This window comes from Sander lucioperca, chromosome 18, assembly GCF_008315115.2.
Source record: "Sander lucioperca isolate FBNREF2018 chromosome 18, SLUC_FBN_1.2, whole genome shotgun sequence".
NCBI classification, from domain to species: Eukaryota; Metazoa; Chordata; class Actinopteri; order Perciformes; family Percidae; genus Sander; species Sander lucioperca.
Genome location: NC_050190.1, coordinates 18,910,809 through 18,938,377, shown reverse-complemented (window position 1 = coordinate 18,938,377; position 27,569 = coordinate 18,910,809). Strand labels below are relative to the sequence as shown.

General features: G+C 40.5%; 2 protein-coding genes across 3 annotated transcripts in view; one reads left to right on the top strand and one right to left on the bottom strand.

The window, feature by feature from the left end:
- rbks (ribokinase) overlaps nucleotides 1–25,434 on the top strand; it is a 38,738-nt gene extending 13,304 nt beyond the window's left edge. For both annotated transcript variants that reach the window (XM_031321304.2, XM_031321305.2), the window contains exons 7-9: nucleotides 4,922–5,013; nucleotides 13,326–13,517; nucleotides 24,606–25,434. In XM_031321304.2, coding sequence (XP_031177164.2) covers nucleotides 4,922–5,013; nucleotides 13,326–13,517; nucleotides 24,606–24,779 — 458 coding nt within the window. In that variant the 3' untranslated portion in view covers nucleotides 24,780–25,434. The remainder of the gene's footprint in view (nucleotides 1–4,921; nucleotides 5,014–13,325; nucleotides 13,518–24,605) is intronic.
- On the bottom strand, nucleotides 25,031–27,266 carry mrpl33 (mitochondrial ribosomal protein L33). The gene is made up of 4 exons (XM_031321307.2): nucleotides 27,117–27,266; nucleotides 26,337–26,355; nucleotides 26,089–26,195; nucleotides 25,031–25,538 (listed from the first exon to the last, which is right to left on the bottom strand). The coding sequence occupies exons 1-4, from the start codon at nucleotides 27,136–27,138 to the stop codon at nucleotides 25,489–25,491; spliced, it is 198 nt and encodes a 65-aa protein (XP_031177167.1). The 5' UTR covers nucleotides 27,139–27,266; the 3' UTR covers nucleotides 25,031–25,488.
- Nucleotides 27,267–27,569: the final 303 nt, after the last annotated feature.

Genomic DNA, 27,569 nt, shown 5'->3' with positions numbered 1-27,569 from the left:
TGTCACTCTTATATAATACAGAACAGGGGGTTGCATTTGCATTCTATTAACTGTGTCTATTTTTCACCAACCATGGTCTCTCAAGGCTCACTTACTCCTTTGTTTGACCATAGAAGTTCAGGTAATTTTTAGATTAATTAATTAATTTTTTTTTTTTTTTTCAACTGATCATAATTGCTTCTTCTTTATCTGTTAAACAAACCCTAAAGAGCATCATAAAATATTGTTGTTGTTGTTTTTTACATTTGGATCACATTCTACCTTAAAGTAATACGCCCACCAAGTCTTTCTTTTGAAACACTCCCCCATGTTGGCTTAATAGGAACTATAAAATGTTGGCTCCTAAGTGAGAATGAGGGCTGTGATCAATGTGTATGCATGGTGTTACAATGGATCCTAGTAGTGACAGAGGAAGAAATTGTGTCCAAGAAAGTATCAAAATGTCCATTGAAACTTCTCAAACCACAGAATAATACAGTAGAGCGCGAGAGGATCTGTCTAAATTAGTCATGTGCATGTTCTGCTTGTATTTCCACATTTACAAGTGAATTGCAAGAAGTGGATAAATGTCATTTTTGTTTGACGAATCCCTGCTGCTCACATTCTACAGCTGTCCACACAACAGGATACTTGTTGTCCTGCATAAACAAAACCTTTTTTTTTTTTAGACTGCCACCTCCCTCTGTCCCCTTCCTCCCTCCACCTTTTTGGTGATAACCAGGTTACTGAGCTCATCATCTTCAACAGCATCCTATTATTAGCAGGCCTCCGCGTCATTCGCGACGTCTGGGGAGCCTCTCGCCCCTGTCATCAGGGCCTGTCGCTGGTAATCGCTCGCTGCAGGCTGCCAGAACGAAAGAGTCGCAGCCATAACCGTGTTGCAGATGGGACACCCAGATGGCCTCGCCGAGCGCCACCCTCTTTCCCAGAGCCCCCCCCTCTCCGTGTCTGCCGTACCATGGGATTAGGCTCTGCATGTGGCACCAGGAGAGAGGCAAGGCGAGCGAAGACGCTTGGCAAAGATGCTACCTCGATGCCGCCGCACCAGAGCTCTGCGCAAATGGAGTTCTCTGGAGAGAATGGGTGTTAATGGGTTTGGCGGCGAGGACTTAATACCGCAGGGGTGAAGCGCCGCTCAAATTACGCAAATGTCACCATCAAGCCACACGTACTGTGGATGCCAGTTCTCAGAAACACTTAGCCTAACAAGAAGAGTATGTTCTGCATGTGTGTGTAATTCTTTAAGAGCTATACATATGTATACGCATACTTTATTGCCATCTAGCATTTAATATTGAGAAGTTAATGGAATTAAAATGAAATTGTAAGAACTGAGGAAATAGTAGGAGTTGTGTAGTTTGACTCTTCCGTCTTCCTCCCCCTCTTCCTTGTTCGAGCAAGAAGCCGCTTTTATATTTCACACCAGATGCAATTAGAGCCTCTTAAAGCCCTTTCACATACTCACTGATGACTCATTTATTTTGTGTGTGTGTGCATGCATGTAAGAGTGTGTGAGGGATCTCATTCTTACCCCGTTTTCCCTCTGCCCTTGTTTTTCATCCACCTTTCATCTTAAATCAACCACAGCAACAAACTGCTGTATTTCTGTACTTTCTGAACTGTTCTGGCTGCTCTTCCAGCACATGTGCGACCAGACTTTGAACCTCTGCGCAAAAAAGCCCAGAGTCATGACACACATACACACATTCTCCTGCCAGACGTGACTCAGTATGCACACATCCCAGGATTACCACATCTGTCTCAGCAGCTGTGTGTGTGTGTGTGTGTGTGTGTGTGTGTCTGTGTGCGTGTGTGTGTGTGTGTGTGTCTGTGTGCGTGTGTGTGTGCTGGAGTGGTTTGTGTGGTTTGACTAACACCTGGAGAGCAAAACAAAGCAACCTGAGACCGACACACCGGTTAATGTGACGTCCACTGTAGCAGCTCCTTGCATCAGAGAAGCAAAGTCCTTCATGCATTACTGTATAAGGGATTTCACACAAGCTGCTCCTGCGTGCATATTGATAGGCTTCCATCCTCAGCAGTCTCATTGTACTGTATGTATACTTCATGAGCACCGGGCCTATGCATTTGACATCAGAGCCAAAGTGACACGCTTGACGCACACACTGTGATCGCGCCACAGATGGCAAATAAGGGAGCAGATAGTGGAAGACAGCATTGTACCAGTTCTGTCCCTGGCTTCAGATAATATGAGTATTAACAATAGTCTGAGTACAGCATGAGTGTGCCTTTTATATGATTCAGTGATACTTTATTTATCCTGTTTACATGGCATACAGTATGTGGTTAGTGCTTCACTAACTGACTGATGGTGGTCTGTTAATGCAACCAAAGTACTCCTATGACAATTATTCCAATTAGTAGCACCGTCAGGCTTCCATATGCGGCACGTCCCATTGTTGTGCTTAATTTGCATCACATGTTTGATATGCACGAGCTTCTGAAGAACATTGGAAAAATGTGACGAGGGAAGGGAGGAAAAACAAGATTCCTCTTCTGATAGGAAGAGAGGGAGTGAGTTGTAAAAAGCAGGGAGGGATATTTATAATAGTGTAAATATACGGATGCATTAATCAGGATTTTTTTTTTATTTTCAGTCTACAGTACAGCTGTGCAAAGGAGAACAAAATGGTCACAGAAAAGAAACATCCTTCAGGCACTCTTAGGCAGACCAAGGACAAAAGATAGCTTAAAAGGGGTCTTCACTAGATTGAATTTCAAATAAATTCCAACGATATATAGACTCTGAAGCTGAGCTAATTGTTTATTTCTCATATCAAAAGATCCCAGGAAAAGACCAAAACCTACTAACAAGGGCCATAGAGCTCCATTGTTGTCCAAAAACTATTAAAAACACATCAACGAGCCACACTGTTGCACTGGGTGACACGTTCCTTCATTGCCATGAACACTCGCACTGCAGTTTATTTTGAGTCAATCCCACATACAGTACAACGTCCTGCTGCTGAAAAGTTGAGCACCAAATGTGTATTACTACGCAGCTGAAAATAGTACCAAATAAATGCAACTTACCTAGCTAGTAAAGGAATTTGCTGAACCTTATAATGAAATTAATTAATTGACAAAACAATCTCACCTCCGGGTCTATTCTGTAACTGTTCTGGAGTGCATCACACAGTCCTCATCAGCAGACTGAGTCTTCTCAATCAGCCATGGCACTCTAAATGTTCAAAATGTTATGAATCTGAGCACCTCAAGGATGTTTTATGTGTGTTGTTATAAAGCTGTACTGTACATTGCTTACATACTGAATACAAATTCAGCAAAGGTCACAAAAAGGTTTGTGATTATTTCCTTAAAAGATTTACGTCTTCAGTAGGAACCAATGGGTGTGGAACTGAGTGGCACAGACAGGGTAGGGAAGTTGGAAAACTTTGAGAGACGGACTGACGTCTTAGCTCTTGTCATGGCTTTTGTTAACAGTTTAAAAAAAACAAACTAGAATAACACCAGCCTTATTATTTAAGGAACCATTTGTAGTGAAAGAGGAACAGATATAGAGTGCTGACAACCGGCGAAGGGGGAGACAGAGATCCCTCCTTTTACGCAAAACTGAGGCATCACAATTCAGAGATCTCGCACTTGTCTTGGAAACCAAAGTGATGGAAACCGAGGTGCAATTCGGTTGACAGAGAGAGAGAGAGAGAGAGAGAGAGAGAGAAGAGAGAGAGAGAAGAGGACTCAGAAAGAGCCTTGTGTCACGTTTTGGTGACATGGCCTTGGCTCATGTGGGTATACATACAGTATACTGTATGAGTGTGTTGAAAGAGAGAGAAACGTTAATTCCACTTTTTCTAGCGAGCAGCCCAGCATCCACCTCAAAGCGCCAGGTGGCCAAAGCCCTGCACAAACCCACGCAGCTGCTCTCTTATGTGCCCACGCAAACACACACACACACACACACACACACACACACACACACACACACACACACTCACATAGCAACTGGGCACACACTTTTGCACAACAGACTTTGATGTCACCAACACTGAACATATATTTCACTCACAAACACACACACACACACACACACACACACACACACACACACACACACACACACACACACACACACACACACACACACACTTGCATGAAGCTTTATTTTGTACACAGAGATATCAGAATTAATCGCTTCGTCAAGCTGGGCTTATCCTCACACATACACAGAAATCATGGTATTAGATGCATTAATGCTCTCTGCTCATGAATATGCATAAGACAGTGATGTGCAACACACATACAGAGGATTACTTCTGACAAACACTCTTGCTCTCTCTCTCGCTCTCACCCTCTCTTGTGCTCCTGAACACACAGAGAAAGGGTCACAACTCGTCTCACCCACACACAGACACACATACATACTATAAAGGGTTATAAGCGTCATGTTGACACACACACACACACACACTATACTATAACTGCAGGGGTTCCAGCGCCCCACAAAAAGCTGCAGGATGTGAGGCCGTTTCCACCAGCGTTTTTTTTTTTTTTTTTCTCCAGTGTTCTTTTCCAGGGAATGCTAATTTAATCGTTTAAAAGGTGCCTTTTTATAGAAGCTTATCCACTTGAGCTTTGCCTGCTAGAGCAATTCCCGCTGGTAGCCTGCTAGCCTTTGTTCCCATTGAAAGTTTAATTAAGGTAATGTCAGACCTTGACAGTGAAGCTTAGCAAATGGAAAAGAAATGTCACACAATTGTAAAATGTGTCGGTGAGGGACACTATCACAATTGTATCCCTTTAACTGGGAATAACTGGGAACAATGTTATTTTTTTAACCCCGTGTAATGATTGCATGCTATCCTGAGTCACTTATAGATTATAATGTTTAACACTGTGGACAATAATATGGGTTATTGCCTGGTTTTTTTTGTTACAGTGAAGACAATATTCAACCCAGCGCCGGCCATTCCTGACTTGGATAAAGATTTCTACAGAGCCTCTGATGTGTTTTGCTGTAATGAGTCTGAGGTGATGAATATCTCTCTCTCACTCTCACACACACACACACACACACACACACACACACACACACACACACACACACACACACACACACACACACACACACACACACACACACCTCACGGTATTTATCACAGCAGCATTTAGGCTTCCTCACACAATAACTCTGCCTTCTCACACACCTATACACTCACATAACAAGTGGAGAGGAAACTAAGACCAGTCCTACACAGCAAAATCGTGGTTACTGAATTGACCAGTTTTCTGGTTTTGCACCGCACACGTGCAGTTTACAGTGATATCTGTGGTAGATTTACTATCAAAATTCATAGTCAGAAGATGGGTTCTCAATTTCACACAGAGACAAAGTAAACAAAAGCAGGCTTTGCATTTTAAGCTAGCTGAAATGTCCCTATCTGGTTTAATCAGTGTAGCTAGCTAGGTAATTAAGCTAACATTAGCTCCGTGAGTTACTTGGAAATTCTGTCACCGGCTGACTTTTAATGATTCCAGCTGACCCATTTTTTTAAAAACAAAATCTCTGTAAAAGGGAGTCTTGAATATGTACAGTACTTAATGGCTATGGTATCATATTAAATGACTGAGGCTAAGCTGAATGTCCCAGGCAAAAAGTCAGTCAAATTTATGTAGAAAACATGGAAATGAAGAAACAGATGTGTTAACTTAACACTATCTTGGCTTAGGTTGGCTGGAGTTACTTCCCAAATCCAATAAAAAGCAGGAGAGAGCAGCTAATGTTAGCTTAAACTTTGAAAACATTCAAGAGTGGCTTTCACCCAGTGGGGTAATACTACACAGTGGATGTGCTGGCCATGCATGGTGTAACCTGTACACAAACTAATGTACTTAGTTACTCATTGGCCTTGGAAGTAAAATGTGGTTACTACTGTAGGTAGTTAGCTAGTTAGCCAGACATGCTAACTTTTGCAGCTTACAATAGAGCGGAACACACTGTTTATTCTACTCCTTGAACTTTGCGCTGGCAATTTTGGTTTTGGAAAGGCTAGGAAAAAAGACACAACCTTCATCTTAGTGAATGGTCAATTAACAGGGTTTCCGCAGGGTCTTAAATCAAAATTTTAGGCCTTAAAAAGTCTTAAATTCGCTGTAGTAGTTGAAGTATTGTGTTTTATTGTCTTAAATAATTTTAAAAAGGTCTTTATTTTCCTACGTCCATGTAACTCTATGTGCAATGCACATTGAAATGTTTTTTTTTTTTTTTTTATTCCGTGGTGTTGTAGTTCTTTCTATCGCTCGTCCAAATATAATTTGCTGTATATGTACGGATTATTATTACTCTGTGTCGCTTTAATTCAATTTGAATACACTTATTTACTTTGCATGTACTTTTGTGACTCTCTGTTTTGTTGTACTTTTATGTTGTGATATAGGTCTTAAATTCCATTCATAAAGGTCTTAAAAATTTGACTTGGTAAAACCTGCAGAAACCCTGATTAAGTCATGATTGGTAAAATCAACCCAAGCTGCTGTTTGAATGTGTCAACACTTGTTAAACCAACCCGTTAAACAGTAACTTTGGAAGTGCAGCCCTGAGTCAGGTAGGTTGAAATATTTATTCTCATATTCTCTGTGAAAGGAAAAGATCAGAGGTTTGAGATGTTGTGAGCGCCCGCCCGCCCACACACACACACACACGTTTTCACAATGATTCAACTGTGTCTCCTGGGTCATGACCCCTGCCAGCACATCAATAACCCCACTGTAGCCTTCAGCCATACATGTAAACCCCTCTGGTACGAAGAGGGAAATCAGTACCTCTCCATCCTTTTACGGTAGAAACTAGTGTCATGGCACCTCGCGTCTCGACTGTCAGGTGATGACAGATGAGTTTCGGGGGGCAGGGTTAGATGGGAATCGTAGTAAAAACAACAAGGCAGATGTGCTCTTTGGCTGAGTCAGCCACCCCCTCGGGGATAAAGTGGATGTGAGTTTGTCTTGAAGTCTCTATTGGATGTGGTGATGCAGCACGGAGAGAAGTTGTAGCCAGGTGTGGGGACATGAAAGGGAGAGTTGACGAAAGCGCAACATTTTTTTTTGGTCAGATCATGGAGGTACAGTCATGTTATGTATATGTTTATATATATATATATATATATATATATATATATATATGAGGCAGTATGCAGGGGTGGAAAGGGCACTAATTTATCCCACTCAGGGACAGGTAAAGATGAATTAAGATTTGTTTTTATTTGCTTCACATACAGTATCTTGACTAACAGTCAACAGGCATTTTAGATATAATGCAATGCAAAAAGGAAAAGAGGACAATACTTAACATGATACTTTTTATGTTAAACAACTCTTTTAAGCAGCATTAATCATTGATTAAAAGTTTAAAGCTCCAAAACTCAGTAAATAGTTACTTACAATAACTATTTCTACTGTACCGGAGTAGCTTGATGTTATTAGACTTGCAATAAAAAAGGGGGAAGCGCTACTTGGATCTGACAACACAAATCAGCTGCTTCTTATGCACAGGTAGGCACAATACTCAATACACAAAAAGAACTCAAAAAAGTCCCAAAAGACATTGCTTTGTTAAAGTACAAAAAAACTATTCATTATCAGGACTACAAACAAGATTATTTCATCATTTCAACACCATCAGTTTTACTTACTTTATTATGTTTATTTTCTTCTTTCTTTCTTCCATTTACATGTTGTATATTGTTTAAAGCAAATCGATATAGATCTTATATTTATATAAGTACTAGGACTGTCAGCATTAACGCATTAATCACTATGCGATTAAGGGTCGAGCATAATGCGTTCATTTTTTTTTAATCGTATTAATCGCATGCCGCCATTTTTTTATTTATTTTCACTTCACTCGGCTTTGCGTCGTGCCTAACAGGCTACTATTTTGCCGTACTTCCTCGTAACACATCCTGCTGCTGCAGGAATAGCAACGCCGATTTCGGTGCCTCATTCTGGTGCCACTGATATGCCTGCTCTTCTCTTTGATGCTCTGAAACAGACGTTACAGGAAACAGAAACATCGCTGCACATGACGCTAGTTAACACTACACTCGACAGCAGCTAACATTAGCCTACCGCTAGCTAGTAGCTGGATTAAACACGGTTACAATGCTGACAGCTAACGCTAAACAGTGTAAAGTGTGACTGTATTTCACTGTAGAGGATTCAACACCGGGATGTAACAATCTGCAGCTGCTGTTGTCGGAAAAACACAGACGGTGCGTTTAATGAAACTGGTAATTTACAGCCTCGTGGTGCATTCAAAGTTGTTGTTAAATTCAAATGTGTGACTAGATTAAATATATAATAAACAAATACAAATCTTAAAATCAAGTTCATAAAGTAACTTTCTTTGCATTCATTTGATTCCCAATCAAGATACACTGGTAAGAATGGCTTTCCATTGTTAAAATGTACTTAAAAACTGTTCTGAAATGCAAAATAATAGAATTTTAATCATGTGATAAAACATGCGATTAATCGCGATTAACTATAGAAATTCAACAATTAATCGCGATTAAGAAAATGTAATCGTTTGACAGCCCTAATAAGTACATATGTTTCTATGATATTTGACTCAGTGTCCATCCATTGAGTTGTGACTGTTGTAATAGGAGAGCCAGATGTTGCTGCACAAATGATCACATGCATGATTGAAACAGCTGCTGAAAGTATTGGCTTGTCTCAGGAGGTCGAGTGAGTTGGATAACTGTTGGTCTTGTTTTTTAATCATGTAGCCAAGATATAGTATTATAAAAGTATTTTCATATTTGTACTTTAACAAAGCAGTGTGCCTTGCTTTTTTGGAAAGAATTCCTCTAATTACTGAAAATAGTTATTTTTGAAATATGGTTACATACCATGTTATTGGATGTTTTGTTGTTGCGTTGAGTTTTGAGCTGTTGAGCTGTGTAACTTTTTTAATCTACTAATATTTTAATAAAATTTCACATTGTTTGTACTGATGATTCAGCCAGGAGAGTGTCCTGTCCATCCAAGGACTGTAAATGTTTTAACTGCCGTTCATGTACCATAAGAAAATATTACCCTGCCCACATTCCTACTCAAACAATTTATGGTATAAGGCTTATAAAGATCCAATTATTCAAATGTATAATCATTGTATTTAAGGAAAATATAGCAATGTAAACGGCTTTGGTCAAGACAAACTGATGCAGGAGCCAACTAATTAGACACAATATACCAATATAATTAATATACCAATATAAAATTAAGTTACTCATTTACAGGAAGGAGAATTACACATTTGTCATCAGTAAGAGATATGTAATCATTTTTCTTTTTAAACTTCAGTTTTAAATTTAAACACTGTGGAAAGCAAAAGTGAAAAAACTCGCTCTCAAAACTATAACTGTACAGTACAAAATGACTGTAATGACAGCACATTAATTCCACCTGGCTTTTGGTAATATGCCTAAACATATACACTCTTGTCAAGAGCTCCATACAGCATAGGCTTTGTGCAGTGTGTGTGTGTGTGTGTGTGTGTGTGTGTGTGTGTGTGTGTGTGTTAGTCTGTTAGAGATAAACACACACACACACAGCCAGCAAGCAAGAGAGCCATAATTCAACTTTCTCATATTCTTGTACACAGAGGGAGGTAGATTGATTCCCTGCCCTGGTGGGAAGCTGATGACTAACAAAACGGCTCTTTTTTCTCTCCTGGCATCCGACAAAACCGGGGTGGCTGCGGGCTCTAAAAGCACCGATACACTCTGTGGTTTATTTTTGAACTGTCCAAGGTCATTGTTCCTTTTGACAGAACATAAAAGCAGAGGGGATCAGATCCTCAGACCCTTATTCAACGCTAGTGTGAACCGTGCGGGGTTATAGCTGACACACATTCTGTACAGGTGTGCGTGTGTGTTTGTGTGTGGTCTCACTGTACTATGCTCAAGCTGAAGGTTGGGGGGGGGTGGGGGCTTAAGGATGACAAAGTGCAGGCCCTCTTTGATCCACAGCCCACATTCTACGCTGAAGTGCTTTTTAGGGAGAGGAATAGTGTTTGATGTCCACCGGTGGACCTCACGCGCCTCAATGGTTCCGCATCCACAGACCTGAAAGATCTCACACTCACTTTCATAGAAGCATGATCGTAGCATCAAGAAAACAAGAAATGTGTTGTTGTGATAAATTGTCTTGTATGTTTTCATGCTGCTAGTATTTATAGAGCACATGGATTTTAGACCTGTAATTGCTGCAGCAAATTAAAGGGGAAGTCCACCATAAAATTAATTCCACATCGTGTTTGATTTTTTTTCAAGTTCACGAGGAACACTAATCAAATTCCATTTTCTTTCCACACATGGTTTTGACAAATGTATAAAAAAATATGTTTTCCTCTTGATTGATCTTGATTGTGTTAGTATAATCTCTTTTTTTATTAGTGTGATACAGTGCTAAACAATTTATGCAATAGACTTAACAGAGAAGACAAGTGAGCAAAAGGAAAACATCAGGATGCATTCAATGTCCATGCAAGTTTGCAACAAAATGTTTTGGAGACAAAACAAAAGAACAGAAAAACTGGGCACCTGGATAGCTATGTTGGTGGAGCGGGTGCCCATATGTGGAGGTTCAGTCCTCGACGCAGCGGGCCCGGGTTCGACTCCGACCTGCGGCCCTTTGCTGCATGTCATTCCCCCTCTCTCTCTTCCCTTTCATTTCTTCAGCTGTCCTGTCAAAGAAAGGCCTAAAAATGCCCCAAAAATAATTTTAAAAAGAAAATAGAGGGGAGAGAAAACGTAAATAGGAAATGCAATATATTACAGTATATTTCTATTTCTTTGGCTCCAATTTCACAACAGAGATTCAATTTGCCGGACTCTTATCACAAAAATGATATACTGGAATTTTGCTCTCAAAATCTCACATCTCTAAAACATCTAAACAATTTGAGCAATACCTCACAAAATTGTTCTCAGATAATTATGTCAAACAGTAATTTATCCTGCAGTGGTCATTTCCTCATAATTATACAAATTCTAATAAGAAAAAAAAATGCATTCATACAAATGTCAGTATTCCAAATGATGTAGACTAAGAATGACATCTCCAATCTTTAAATTGAATATTATTTGAAATATATAAACGATGGAGTCCTACTGCAGTAAACCCTGCATTCACCCAACACAAAATGATGACTGTCCGCATACTTCACTGCATCAATTCACTTTTTTTTGTTCTGTATCAACCACAAAGTTGGTTTCTACTAAAGACACCAAAACCTTAAATATTGAAATCACTTGTAATATTTACTGTATTCATCCAAAATACAATACGGTAATGCCTAGAAGCATATAATATTAAACAACAATGTGCACTATATACTGTAGCATTTTGACAGTAATCCGAAGGAAAGAAAGTGCTTTTCTTTTTTCTTTTTTCCCCCACTATTTGAAATGCATGGCAGTGGTCATAAAGTAGCAATTATGTTGCAATGTGGCTCGCCAGGGAAATGAAGATAAATGCCTGCAGACACTGTTATAGACACTGAAACTAATATGAAGTGTCTGTCTATTGAGGAATGTTATTTTGTGTTTTAAGGACAGCATGTTGTTCGAAGAAAAATAATTCAGCAAGTGGATTCAACACACTGAAGCTTGTGAAAACTGAGCCAAAGCAATTGTTTAATACCAGGCCCGTAGACAGGGGGGGATCAGGTGGTCCCCACACACACACACACACACACACACACACACTCACTGCCAAAAAGTTAGTTTTTTTTTTTCTTCTTTTTGTTAATTAGTTTTTTGTTGTTGTAATGAACAATTGTCTTTTAAAATAACGACGGCCAATAATTCGAATCCCCCTCAATAGAAAATGACCTAAGCCAAACTGAAGCCCTAATCTTCTTAAAACTTCTGTTAATGTGTTAGCTGGCACGCAACATGTAACAATCTAACGTCTAATGTATCAACAATCCAATATAAAAAAGAAAATTGGCATGAATAATCTGACATGGACTGACTTTGTCTGACTTTCTCTCAGAATGTTCTCTAAAGCCTCAGCTATGCTTGCATATAAACTTGCCATGCAATTGCCTTTAATCACCAGAAGAAAACATTATAATAACGTGGCTCATCTTTATCAAGGGCGCCACTTACTCTGGAGAGAACTGCTGTGGTTCTGAGTTTCCTTGAAGTTCCTCAAACATCAGCTGCAGAAACATCAGCTGGAGAGTCCTGCTTCGTCACTGTTCAGTCATTTCGGAGCCAGATGAACCAGCGTAGTCAGAGACTCGGCTCTTTGAAAATGATTGGCCCGCAGACTGCTGACGGATCTAGCAAATCCCTAACCGACTGAATGTGTTTTTTTATGAGTCTGTCCGACCACAACAGTCATTGTGCGATCAAGAGCTGACTCATCACGGAACCGTTAATACAAAACAGTGAACTAAAGCGAGCGAGCAAAAGACTTGTAATATACTAATTAGGGATCCTTGGACATAGTACATGGTTGTGATGCACTTCGGTGTGTCTTTTTTTTTAGGTTCTTTTTATTGGTATTTAACAGACGTTACACAACAAAAACAGATCCCTCTTGTGGTTACAAAAAAGGAAAAAAAATATTTTAAACTATTAAACAAATAGACAAACATTATACAGTACACCTTATCCAAAAAATAAAAGGAAAATAAAAATAAAAAAGGAGCTACACCTAAAGTCATCATTCTGTCACAGATAGAGAAGACCGTACTAAACCAGAGGTGTAACCTATTTTCTAAGATTGGTCATCCCAGTCTTTTATATACTTCAAGTTATCAGAATAACGTAAAAAAGGACCCCATACCTCATAAAACTTGGACTTTCTTCCCTGCAGAGTGTATTTTATTTTGACCAATTTTAAGTGAAAACATACATCTCTCAGCCATCTAACGTGACAAGGAGGTCTAGACCCCTTCCAGTTTCTCGGTGTGTCTTTTTAAGAGGCAAAACAAGCTTTTAGTTTTGATTTTCTTTTTTTAGGGGAAGATTTCAAGGCATTGCTTTGACTTCTTGCATGTTACACACACTCGTTGTTACAGAGTGTTTGCCTTAGGGAATTTCCATGATGCCACACAAGTGCTGGTTTTGCCTTATCTTTCATTTTAATTCCTAACCTCTGATTAACGTACAGTAGCTCCCTGAACTAGAGAAGAGAAATCTCTTAGAAATAGTGTCCCATCATCATCATGCTAAGTGAGATGAATGTTTAAATGAAGAGTGTGTTCTTTATGTGATTATACAGTACGTGTGCAGTGGGTTACCTCTGCTCCTCTGGTCTCCTTACAGGCTGAGCTGCTGACTGGTTCCTCAGTGACTGGTGTGGAGGAAGCACATGAGGCCGGTCAGGAGCTGCTAAAGAGAGGCTGTGGGTCAGTCATCATCACTTTGGGACCCCAAGGGTGTGTGGTTCTCAAGGCACAGGAGCCTGCATCAACGAAACATGTTCAAACTGCTGCAGTCACAACAGTGGACACTACAGTAAGCATGATGCATATACAGTATATAATATTTAAAAAAAAAAAAGTATATATATATATAGAAAAATATCATACAACATATTCAATTTATAGTGAAATTATATATATAAAAAAGTGAAAAAATCTCATACATATTCATTACAGTGAAAATATCAAATCACATTTCAGAGAAGCTTGAACCACAGAACGCTACACTAGCAGCATGGCTCTAGAGAGGAACTACACTTTTTTTTGTAGGCCTGACAATGTTAATCAGCATGTTAGCATTGTCACTGTGAGCATGTTAGCATGCTGACGTTAGCATTTTCGCTCCAGTCACCAAGGTACAGCCTCACAGAGCTGTGAGACTCTTAGTCTCGTTTTAATCACCAGTTCATTTCTTAACTATGTTTTCAATTATTTCTGTGTTTAGCCTATAAAATGTCAGAAACCAGTGAACATGCCCATCAGTGTGGTGCCTTTGTCTTTAGCTTGTTTTGTTTTTTTCCCACCAACATCCCAAAGCCTGAAGAAATATCATTTACAATGATATGAACCAGAGAAATCAGTCATTGTCATCATATCAGAAGCTTAAACTATTCTGGCATGGCTATATATATATATATATATATTTTTATATAATATTAGTTTATATATTATATATACTTTTTAAATAGATAATTATTAATGGTAATTACTAAATTATTTCCTTCAAGTGATCCTTTTAAAGAATAAGTTTGACTATTTAAACATTGTCCACATATCATTTCCAGAGTAGGTTATGACTGAGGAGAAGGTGATAGCACCCATGATGAAAAAATGTTTTTAATGGAAAGTTATGTAAACCAGCCCACTCCTCACCAGAAGGAATATCTTTAAAATTGGTCTTTTCAGCAATAACAGAGGAACATATTATTGGTCATTACCTCCATAACAAAAGATTGCCACGCAGAACTTTTATCTCCCCCTTCATCATAGTCAAATGAGCTCCTGGTACTCTGAGATCTGTGTATTTCTCAAGTGGAACGGTGACCACCGGCAGTTTCCTCTCCTTAAAGGACACCTCTAGTCTTTTAAAAGAGGCCAGCGTTGTGTGACTCATTTCACACCGGCCTCTGTGGCTTGTTTTCGTCACAGAAGCCTCAGCTACATGTTTGCGTTTCCTGTCTCTGAGGGTTCTGTGGGGCCTGTGTTCTCCCAACCAAATACGTCATCGCACAGAGGTGTTAATCACCTCTTTGTGCTTGCCAGGTTTGATTAGAGCCTTTTAATTGTTTGTGTAATGGATTCTTTTTACTGAATAGTTCCCCTAGGGACTTTTATATTGTTATAATTTCCAAATGCTGTTCATCATGAATCATTGTGAAAAAAACTGGAGTATTAATTACAAGCATGCAATTTTACATGAAACCCACATCACATAGTGAAAGTCAGAAAAAAAAAGCAAAGAAGTGAGTGAGTGAGTGAGTGAGTGAGTGTGTGGGTGTGTGTGTGTGTGGGTGGAGCTGAATAATCAAATAATCGATTAGTTGTCAACTTTAAAATTAATCACCAACTATTTAGAATAATGGATTAATCGGTCCGAGTTATTACTAAGGGGGGGGGGGGAAGTAAAAATGATCTTATTCCCGCTTCCTAAATGTGAATATGTACTGCTTTCTTTGCTCCCATCTAGGCCTGCACGATTAATCGTTATAAAATCGTGATCTCGATTCACCCTGTTCACGATTTAATTTTTAAATAACTTTGATTTTTTTTGTGTTGATTTAAAAAAACAAAAAAAACAAAAAATATATATATATATATATATTCTGAGTGAGTGAGTTTTAAACATAGACTGTATAAAATAGGTTTTAAATCACTCCCAAGCGCTGCAGTGCTCTCCCTTCTCTTCATTGAAGCCTCTATGTTTACAGGCTTGTGGTGATGCGCAATGTGCTATAGGTGCCAAAATAAATCTATGTTTGGTACTGCCAATTTGTTTTTCTTTACCCATTTGTTTTGTCATGGTTCATGTGTGCAGTAAACATTACACTTTGTGCGAAAAAAATCGTGGCAGAGAATCGTGATATCAATTCTGAGCTAAAAAATCGTGATTCATATTTTTCCCCGAATCGTGCAGGCCTACTCCCATCTCTGAGTTGTGGACAAAACAAGACATTAAGGATGTCATCATGGGCTTTGGGAAACACGGATCCACATTTTTCACCATTTTCTGACATTTTATAGACCGAACAACTAATCGATTAATCGAGAGAATAATCGACAGATTCATTGATAATGGAAATAACCGTCAGCTGCAGCCCTAATGCGAAAGGAACTGCAGCTGAGCTAAACAGCCACATCTCCTTTTTTAAAAAAATCTCAGGTCACTTTGGCATTTGAAGAATAACCCTCCTGTTGTCGTCGGGTCAAATTTGACCCATTTTCAAAAAGTTTCTATATCGCAAATTTGGGTTTCTTTCAACCAAATTGTAAAAAAAAACAAAAAAACAACATGGATGGTTCCATACAACTATATAAAGTAAATTATCAGTTCACTACTTTAATTGAATTTGGGTGTGAATTTGAAGAAGAAATAAAAATGATAAAAGAAAGTTGAAAAAATCGTCAAAAACATTGGATAAAAGTGAAAAAAAAAAACACTGAAAAAAAAAAAGTGCCAAAAAAATCGGGGTGGAAAAGCGACAAAAGCGTCGAAAAAGACGACCAAAACGTTGACCATAAAGTTTAAATTTAAAATTTTGACCCAGAAAAACTAAAAAGTTGCTTGTTGGTCGACGGGAAGACAACACAAGGAATAAAGGGCTTGACCTCCTCCGTGCCCCCACATTTCAAAGCAGACACCCATAACTACCCTTATTCACCATCTTCAGTCTCCCCACTTCCCAGTAGGCCCCAGGAGGAACTTACCCACCACCCCTATCCTCCCCCTTCCTCTACCATGACTCACCTCTTGGGCTTGCATCAGTCAGCAGAAAGCTGTGGTCAGGCCTGCTGCATGTCCCCCCCCGTGCACACACACACACTCTCTCACCCCACCGCTTCTGTTCTTTGATGGGCCCATAAATTCTGTGGTGTAACTCTTTTGGACATTATAATCCCTCTTCCAGTAAAGCCCTTTCTTTTTTTTTTTTTTACTGGAGAGAAAAAAAACAGAAGAAAAAAACAGGTTGTTATCAAGATCATTATTCACTTCTTTGAGCTTGTTCTGGTAACACAGGCCTCTTCAGTTATGGTTACCGCTCCTGTTATTACTGCTTTGATTGTGTTTTCACTAGCAGTAGTGACAGCAATGTTTTTGAAAGATTGGCTCCAGACCTGTCATCACTGGGCTTTTTTTTTTTCTTTTTTCTTGCACTCCAGTTTGACTAGTATCGGACTGTGAACTGAGGGCGCATTCTAGGCTGCGATTCTTCGATATCAACACAGTGAGTCACTTGCGGTTTCTCACTATTTTAGCTAGGCTACTGTTCAGCTGGGCGCTGCGGGTGACATGACCCCGCTGATAGGAACAAACGCAAATCCAGCTTTCTGCCATCTACCATTCTTATTTGGATGCATTTCAGCACTTTGTTTCCCAGATGGAAAATGTGTCTTTGACCGATCTAGCTTGGTTAATGATGTGCCAATATGGCTGCTAAATCATTAACCACTGTAACTATTTCATCATCTACTCCTCCCACAGCTGTCTGAATAACACATTTTACGTGGCACGAGCAATTATGGGCAGAGTCAGGGTCATTAGTCTAGATGAATAACAAAGTAAATCCACTCATCTACTGCGGGTCTCCCCCATCCCTCCCCCTTTATGCATTTGTCTCCCTTTTGTCTTAAATTGAGTACAGGCTTCCCTCGCTGAGATCAGAGCTTTGGCTTTCTTTGTGGACAGTTAGATGAGGCTATAGCACACACACACACACACACACACACAAACACACACACACAGCTAGCGCATTTGGGTGGCCTTGGTTTCCACTGCTCCGGGAGGTCCACTGTGTAGGGCGAAAGGTAGACAGTGCTGTCTAAACCAGACATTACAGCTGTACGGTGGGTCTGGACTGTCAAATTATTCCCAGTCTTCTCATATGACTGGAGACATGTAAGGACCATTTGCTTGATTCCTTCCTGGAAGCCAAAGGTAAGGGAATACCTCCTGAGCATTGCATTCCTCGACCCTGCAAACTGTAGGTCAGCATGACACAATGAAAAAAAAACTGCCACATCACCATGTTTTAATGGGCCGCACATGCTACAGCAGCTGCTGTTAGGCCCAGTCCTCTGCCAGTGCAGTCACGTCGATCAGTGTTATACACAAAAGGGTGAAAGAGGACTTGCACTCCGGATGGATCGAAGATGCAAGAGCCCTAATTGGTCTAATTAAATGTGTTTTTGATTTCTGAACCTTCTTCCCTCTGTACTTCAGACGAGTCGTCTGGTCGCAAGTCTTACTGGAAGCTTCCATACGTGGATGCCGCTGTGAGTCATCGCTGCCCCTTTAAGTTGGTCTTTGCTCTCCCTTGAGTGCCTTTCATTGACAAAAGCTGTAGGCTTCAGGAGTTAATGGCACATGGGAGTCAAGATCGCAGGAGGCCTCTGGGTGAGAAATACAGTCACAGGTTCTGGAGGCTGGAAAGATTCAGCTGGCGCAGCAGACTCATAACATGAAAGACATGCCTTGTGGAACCCGTTCTGAGATCGGCTTTTTCGATGGGTTCTGTTTTTGTTTTGTTTTTGTCTGTCTTTGGTGCTTAGCGCTCATTGCTGTGGTGTTTCTGCACTGCACTTTACAAAGATCACTTGTCAATCAAAGCATGTGGGCGATGCGGTTGCCTTTGTCCCTGAAATTTTCTGTTGACGGACTTCTGAGTTTCTGCATGCACTCTTTTGTTTGTCTGTACAGCCATGGAGGTTAATGCTGCTTGTGTTAGCTATTCAGTTCTTCTTCTATTTATTCAAAACCCACACCACTAAAGCTGCTGTCAGAAGCATAACAAGAAGGTCACTTCCCCTGTGTTTTTTTTTAGTGAAAGCCTACCAGATAACAGCAAATAGAAAGCTTTCAGTGGCTATAGTTTTGTCATTGACTCATGCTAACCAAGCACCAACCTCCGGTGCTTAAAAAAATGAAGCTAATGCAGAAGAGCCAAACAACTGCTGTTCCTCGAATGGCCATTTGAGGCTGGCTCCAAAAGTGAGTCAATCCCCATTAGTCTATATCCACGAAGGTTCCACTTCCGGGATTGCTCCAGTGCCGCCGGAAATTCCATCAGATGTCCTTCTTTTCGGCCAGATGTCCGTTATCTTCCGCTTTCTTTGTGTTCTAATTTTAAACTCTGGTGGATTTATGAGGACTATGGTTAACTGCTCCTCAGATCTCTGCAGGGTAAATCCAGACAGCTAGCTAGACTCTGTCCAATCTGAGTTTTCTGTTGCATGACTTAAACAACTTTTAAATGCATACATGAACAAACAAGTTCCTTCCCGAGGTTATTTTGCAGTGGCACCAGGGCTCTGTCCGGTACTTAGGGCCGCCCATGACGATTGTGATTGGTTTAAAGAAATGCCAATAAACCAGAGCATGTTTTTCTCCCATCCCGGAATGCTGTGTGGACTAGCCAGACCCTCCTCCGCAGCGCTGTGGAGGAAGGTCTGGCAATGCGAGACTAGACCGTAGACCCCATGTTAAAATGCCCAACATTACAGCAGAATTAGACATGTTTACAGCCTGGTATAAAATAGCCCACTTAGAGCTTCTTTTTGGCTCTTTAGAAACCTATGAGTGACATCACAGAGACTATGTCCATATTTTATATAGCCTAGTCTTTGATTCTAACAAAATTTAATTTGAATCTGTCCTAAATGCGAAAAAAAATACGCTTTCGATCGATTGAATTAAACTGAACCAAATCTATAAAAGTTCCAGCGACATTTTCTGAAGTAGTTTAATTCACACAAAGCAAAGTTCACTGTCTCTGTGATGGCATGCTTTTATTGCAGTGACACACAAACACATCAAACTGCAGAGAACTTCCTAAATCATACTTTAATTAGGTAAGCTTCTCGCAGACAAATCTGCCATCCTAATTTCTAACTTCAGTCTGAGTACCAGAGGAGAACGGGCAGAGGAACGGCACAGAGGTCAAGACGCGGCGGACACAGTCGACCAGTAAGAGCATCACTGCTCATCCGCGGCAAGTGCTTGTGTCACTTGATTGACAGGCCTCCAGATCTAACCTTCACCAAACTGTGTCGATGGCAGCGGTGGCGGGGCTGAAGGGGGTAGCACTTGTCAGCCTTGTTGAGCTTCATTCAATAGATCCAGTAGCATCACATGCCAGTCTCAGCGGAGGAGACATTAGTAAGACTGTGAAAGGTTGGAGGGTGGCCAGTAACAGTCAAGTGACCTCAAGTTTAGATTTGGAACAGTGAAGACTTGTTTCATAAGTACTTCTTTAGATGTGGATTGGCTCACTTAAAGGACAAATCCGGCGCAAAATGAACCTAGGGGTTAATAACGCATGTGTACCGAGTCAGCCGTTCTCTGGGATAAGTTTTCATGCTAATCGAATGTGACCAGTTTTAGCGCAATAACGCTAGTCGTCGGGGCCTTAGACAATATATAAACTGGACCAACAGATCCCGTTGCTCTGGATGGAAACCAGTGAAGGATATTAGAAGCACTTTTCCGGTGAGGGCTGAGCGTTACTGAGCAGCCTCCAACTGAGCTTGAAGACGTAGATGTGACGTCAGCAAGCTGTCTGAAAGTTGTAAGTCTTCTGGTAGCTGTGCCAAGAGAAATCTCAATCATTCCCAATGTTGCAGAGACGCAGAGCGTAGGTATATGTAAGGAGATAACATAGGCACAGGCTAATTATTGCTAACTAAAATGCTAGTTAACATTAGTAATTAAACTTAAACAGCTAATGTAAGTCGAAACTGCCTGCGAGCTTCTCCTTGACTATATGGTAATTCCTCTACTATGCGATAGTAAGTCGCGTGGTTATGACACAATCGTTAGCCTATTTTTACAAAAACGTCTGCTACGGAGCCATAACGTGAGGTACAAGGTAATGGAGCTTTTTATACATTGTCGTGTTTCTTTAGAAACAAAAACAATGGACAAATAAGAGTGTTTAAACGCTTCAGATGTAAAGTTATTCGCTGTCAAAGTAGCGCCAAAATGAATGGCAGTCAATGGAATGCTAACAGTAGGTGATGGCTTGGTAGCATCAAAATGGCGCCATAGGAGCTAAGCGTTCCGGGGAGAGGCTTACGTATGAGGGGCACGTATACATGCGGGCACCATCTTGGGAAAACAGTCACGACCAGTCGAACGACGAATGCTGTGCTTGAGCTATGTTACTGGTTACTGGTTGCACGGCGTTCGTCGTTCGACTGGTCGTGACTGTTTTCCCAAGATGGCGCCCACATGTATACGTGAACGGTATTTATAAACTATATTTTTAATAAACCGTCTGTGTTATTAACCCCTAGGTTCATTTTGCGTCGGATTTGTCCTTTAATGACATAGGAAGTCATATAAAAAAATCTGGATGTGTATGTAAAAGTAACCTTACTGATTAACAAGTTCACCTCGACATTTTTAATTTGTAATAGGAAAACACTAATTCATGTGCACGGATTACAATTTTCTTTTACCTGCAATACCTGCCGGGCTCTTGGCTGGGAGGGATTTTGAGGACATTTGCAGGAATCTATACACTTTTCCAGCACCCTTTCAACTGAACCACATATTAGACCTCTCAAAGCTACACTTTTTATTGCCTCTTCTTGCAGCATCTTTGAGCAGGACATGGACAGAATAATTGCATCATATATACTTACATTCATTTGAAAGTGACGGTACTTTTTTTTTTTTTACCTTTATTTATTCAAGGTTCACTAAGAGGAAGCCTCTCTTTTGCAGGAACACCCTGATCACATTCACACAGTTAAACATTCATACCTGGAAAGCTGCCCAGTACAACCACAGTCTGATCTGCTGGCCACTGAGCAGCTCCACTGGAGTGGTTGGGGTTACGGGCCTTGCTCAAGGGCACCTCAGTGGTGGTAATGAGGGAGGGACAAGCACTCTTTTTCACTTTCCCCACCCAGATTTTATCCTGTCGGTCTGGAGATTGAACTGACGACCTCCTGGTCACAAGCTTCTCTAACCTCTCTTACCTTTAGGCCACCACTTAGTAATAAAAAGATATTTAAAAAAAAAAAAAAAATATATAATAAATACCTCATTATATAAATTAAATATTAATATTTATTTATAACAAATATGGACTATTAGCAAGTTTAGCCCTTAAAGGTGCAGTAGGTAAGCCTTATAAAACTAATGCGTTTTTCCACTACATGGTACCTGCTCGACTCAGCTCGACTCTACTCGCCTTTTTTGGATTTCCATTACGAAAAAAAGTCCCTGGTACCTGCCAACAGGTACTTTTTTTAGTATCACCTCCGTCGAGGTTCCAAGCGAGCTGAGGCGATATCAAAAGATGACGTGAAAACCTGCAGACTACTGATTGGTCGGAGAGAATCGTCACTAATCACTGCATCGTCATTGCTAGCGACAGACGGGGGGTGTCCTGAACAAACCCGCCATTTTTAAATAGTTTAGCCAGCGGTGTTTTTTTTGCTGCCTCCAGCTTCTTTTGAAACAGAAGTTGTCTTCTGGCTGTGGCAACAGCCACATGCCGAGAATCAAAAACAACACACATTCGACGTTCTGTGTGTGTGCCGCGGCAGTTTCCTGCGGCGTCGCTATGACGACCAGCCACGCTCGCCTCACACATGAGGCGGTACAATGGAAAAAGGAGGACGGGGCACCGCGGCCGAGCCGAGCTGAGTCGAGCAGATACCATGTAGTGGAAAAACGCCATGACTTTCTGTCATATTTGCTGAAACTCACTCTATGTTCTAGTAGAACTCCAAAAAAAATCCGGCTCCTCTGGCACCACCTACAGCCTGTAGTGTGATTTCCCTGTTCAGATGCACCATTAGGAGACCGTTTTGGGCTTTAGCCAAAAGGGTGGAGGGACTGAGAAGTTGTCGATGTTCAAACTTTTTGGCTAAGTCCTGGATTTTCGCAATCCTACCTACAGCACCTTTAATTTCAGCCCCACCCTATTGGAGTCTGACTAAACAACGGTGGTTGTTTTGGCAGAGATTTGGTTGTGGATTACTTCAGTGGCAACAGGTGATTCAGAACAGGTGATTAAAAGAAAAATGAGAAGAGGCATGTGCAAAAATGATGTATGGCCATAAATACAAGGATCGAAATGTTTTATTTTCTATTACGTCATCTATTTGTTAAAAGCGCCCCTGTGCTCCGTTGGTCATCGGTTCCCAAGCATCAACCCCCACTCAAAAAGTGGTATCATCGTTTCAACCGCAGCGTGCGATCTGGGAGACAGGCCAGAGGCAAACCAGTGGGACTGCTTTACCAAAGCCTTATTTCCAAATGCTGGCCTGTATTATGGCCCAGCCCAGCTACCAGACAGGAGACATAAACATACCATGGCTTTAAACATGGAAATCCACCGGGCCTGTGAAATGTTTCAGCTCTGATCTCACTCTTTCCAGCATCTCTCCAGGAGTCACACCAGTGGCGTGCAGTGGGGGTGGGGTGCAATAATGGCCTTCAAATGTCAAATCAGAACACTTTTTTTCTTCCTACATTGCTTGTCTCTATCATCTGGTTGAACAAAGACTGCCTTAAATGAAACCAGTTTAGGTACTTGTAAAAAAAAAAAAAAAAAAAAAATGATGTTGTCTGGGCCATGCCCTCCAGCTGCCCCGGCTGCTATGGACCCCGTTTGTTTCCTAGTGCCTTGATCACAGGGCATGGCCCCCTCTGCCAGGCCGGGGTCAGTGCTAACAATGTCACTGAATCATCCCAGCACAACCGACAACCTTATCTCTGACAAAAGGGTGACTTTGAGGTTGGAGGGTGAGGGGAGGGTTACAGAGATGCCGCGAAGAGAGAGTGCAATGAACTCTTTTGAGAGCCGCAGTGATGAGTAATGGAGCAGGCTTGTGAGAACCAGCGTTGAGGGGATTTGCGGTTAAACATGAGCGTGTCGCCACATTCCATTGGGCCTTTTCCCATCAGCGAGCCCCCTCCAGGGCGTGGACGGCACATTCCATCTCTATCAATAGATGAGGGGAAAATGGATGGTTTATGTGTTAAAACAGATAGCCAAAACCAGAGCTGTTGGCAGTTATGGTGAAGTCACTGACACGTGATTAAAGCAGCAATGTGCAATTCAGCAGAATTTTGAAAAGCAACCAGTAAACCCAGTGGATTTTGTTTGTTTGTTTCAGTTGTGATTATCAAGTAGTTTCGGAATAAAATACAAACAATGGTTAATTTGCTTGTTAGCAACAATTTGGGGAATTATACAGTATGTCATAGGTAGCAGTCCTTTTATCATAAATCCAACAGATAATAATGCACTTAACACGTTTGGTCTTTCCTTGTACTTCGGTGAAAAATATTTGGTGCGCTTTTCTAAATATTTAAGGATGCCTTGCAACAATCATTATGCATTTAAAATTCATCATGAGATAAAATAGACATGTATACATAATGTATCATTCTGCTGGCATTATGAGGTGTATGTGAGTATATGAGTATATGATATGACTAATGCCTGTAATACAGATGTTTCTCTGAAAGAGCTGACTGAGACACACTTTTACGCAAGGTAACAATTCAGTAACTCATTTAAAAGTAGTGAAAATTAGTGGCAGCAACACAAGACTTGAAAAAAACAGCTAACAAATGCCATAGCACCCCCTACTGTTGACTGTTTTATGAATTGAAAAATGTACCTTCCCATCTTTTTATATTTACCTAGCGTTTCTATACTCTTCTCAATACAGTATGGGACATTTTAAAACGGTAAAGCGTCATATTTTTTTATCCTATTTTTTTTAAATGGATTCACTGTTTGTCGTATTGCTCCTCACATTGCAGCCTACTCAGATTGGATGATTCTGCTGAGCAGAGCACAGCTGTAGAATTACACAGTGGAATGGTTTGAACCACAGGTGGAATTTAATAAAGCATTCTTATAATATTGTTTCTTCCCAGGGTGCTGGAGACAGCTTTATTGGAGCACTGGCATTTTACATGGCTCATTATCCCACAATGCCTCTGGAGGAGATGGCCCGCAGAGCCAATCAGGTAGCAGGAGTGAGTGTGCAGGCTGTTGGCACGCAGACGTCTTACCCCTTCAAAAAGGACCTACCAGCTGAAATGTTCTGAGAGCAGCAAATCGACAAGTAGACGCCAGTATTAATGGACCGAGGCTGGAATGGTCTTAATGACCTGTGGACACGACTGTCACATGAAATCAGCAGCTTTTGAGAAATCCGAGAATGAACGTTATGAAACTACTGATAACGATTTAACCAATGTTCTTTCAATACAAAGCTGTTCATGACTTCAATTTGACCGTCAATATAACATTTATTTGAATAGTGCCTATGTGATGACATCTACTTGCAGACAATCTCAATCATTTGAACCAGTTTAATTATTGACAAACATCTTAACGCTTAGCTTGTACTGCACATAACTGACTTACATTTAATTAGCCCAAACAGATAACTTTTCACAAATGGTTTCATTACATGTACCGGGTTTATTTATGAAGTTGCAAAACACTTGACTGCCAAATCAAAGACACTGTATAGCCCAATGAATAGCATCTCTTTTACACGAGTCGTAGTGTCTTGTTAAAAATGTTGTCATAACTTTCTTGATGCTCAGCCGTGGGTTTGCATCCTGCTGAACTGGTGCAGTGGGGAAAGTAGAGGCATTTTGACAGATCCCAGAAGAAATCCTCTGACATGTCAGCCAGCCAAATGTACGAAATGTTGACTGACGAAACACCTTGTATAATCCACGACAATAAAAATAGTCTGTTTAAACCGAGCAGGTTTAATGTTGTCCATATATTTGTGCTGTATTGTTAAATTGATTTGATCTTCCTCTTCTCAAAGAATAGGACATGCTTGTTCACTGCAAAGACAGAAAGCAGATTTTGAATAAAAGGGACAGGGTCTGGATGACATAAAAACAATGCAAAGACTACTTATTATTATTATTATTATGGAGAATGGGTAGCCATTAGGGCTGCACGAAAGGAGGAAAATATCTAACCGTGATTATTTTTGACTGGTATTGATAATTTTTGTATCATTATTCTCATTGAAAAATATTGAAATTAAATAGATTATAGTGTGATTTTAGTGAAGATCTGTACCAAACAAAAAATTTATTTAGTCTGTAGGATACAATTTGTAGGCTGGGACATCTCTAAGGCACCACAATACTTCATTCAGAATGGTTGGACACATATTTTGCCTTCAACAAATACTGTATTGCCCCCTCCTCCCCCCCTTGCAATTTGGATATTGCACTAGTCCATATTGCTATTTCAATAAAATATGATTAATGTGCAGGCTTAGTTTGTTCCTTTATTTTTCCAGCATGGGCTAATGCTTAATAAAGGGTTGTAGTGTGTATGTTACACAAGCAGAGCATAAACAACTGGTTATGCATATCTTACCAAATGGATCATGTTTGCGCAGCACCAGTTTGTCTCTGAGACGGTTCCTCTTCGTGTTGAAGAAGTAGCCTGTCCCTGCAGCGCTCATCATCTGCACCAAGACGGTCCTGATAGAAAAAAAATAACTTTAGTGAACTACACTGTGACTGCATTTCTGCAAGTACAGGGTATTTTGGTATTTTCTTGCTTGGGCTATCCTGGGACCAATGATACAGCTAAACCTTAACGTTAATAATTCTTACACTTACTTTGATTTTGCCTTGGCCACTGAGAGAAAAAAAAAAAAAGAGCAGAGGGTGTATTAAAATCAGGCAGATGTTTTTCAATGAATTTATTGAGAGCATTTGCAGATACAAACACACATACAACTAGACAAATATTATGTATGAATGCATTCGCCTAACGTTACGTGAAAGGGTAAATTGGCTAGCCGCTAAATCAATGACCGTTAATATATAACGTTAGCTATATAACGTTACAATCACAGATGCCTGCATGGCTTCTTATACTGAATGGGGATACTGTTGATGTGTAACTAGCTCTGCATGGCTTGCTGAGAAAGCTTATTTGTTGCTCTAGCTGTCTGTATGGTGTCTTGTTGACTTCTGTCTGTATAGTTTAACCTGTACTAATGTCTTGCTGTTTCCTGTTGCTCTGGTCTAAAGTCACCAAAGGACTAGCTACAGTTGAAAATTAGCCGGCTGGCTAACACTGGCACATTTACAGAAATGTTAATTAATGTGTGTTGTCCTTTATACAATAAAAGAATACGAATAAAAGCTGAGCGTGACAACGTTTAAAACTCACAACACTTCACGTTGACAGCGCCACACAAAAGAGTTAAACACAAGCAAGTAGAGGCTAAGTTATAGACAATGTCACGTTAGATAATGTTGACAACACGGAGAGCTAACAGCTAACGTTAGCAAACTGACTGGTTACTTTAGCTAGCTAGCTACGTTTGAGACAGCCCGGCATAGATATGCACGCGACTCTATAACAATAAATACATATGTTAAAATACTCACAATTTACAGTGGTAAGAAACATTTTATAGACTTTAAACCTCTAAGAAGACAGAATTATAACATAAGTATTTGCAAAGGTAAGTCACATTGGGAAGTCTGTACGTCCGGTTTAACAAGCACTTCCGGGTCCCCTTAAAGGAGTAGCTACAGTATATGCGTTCAGCTGGCTGGGCAGCATTATGTGCGCTGCAATCACAAACAATACATCCATAGTCACGAAACCAATCTATGCACAAACCCTACTATATCAATTCATAACCTTTTCAGCTATATGGGCTTGTTTTTTCTGCCTGCTGCACCAAACAAGCCCTTTCCCGTATGTACAGTAAATTCAGCTATTCTCACGTGTTACTGAAACGTTGGTACAAAGTTGGTAAAAGTACAAGTAAGGGTCTCAGTGGAATGCACTGTGAACTTGAGGTGTCTTGAGATTGAGGTGAAGTAGTCATGAAA

Coding starts and splice junctions, on each gene's coding strand:
- mrpl33 (XM_031321307.2), bottom strand. CDS start 27,138: ATGTTTCTTACCACTGTAAATT. Junction 25,539..26,088: donor GCGCAAACATGATCCATTTG/GTAAGATATGCA, acceptor CTGTCTTTGCAG/TGAACAAGCATGTCCTATTC.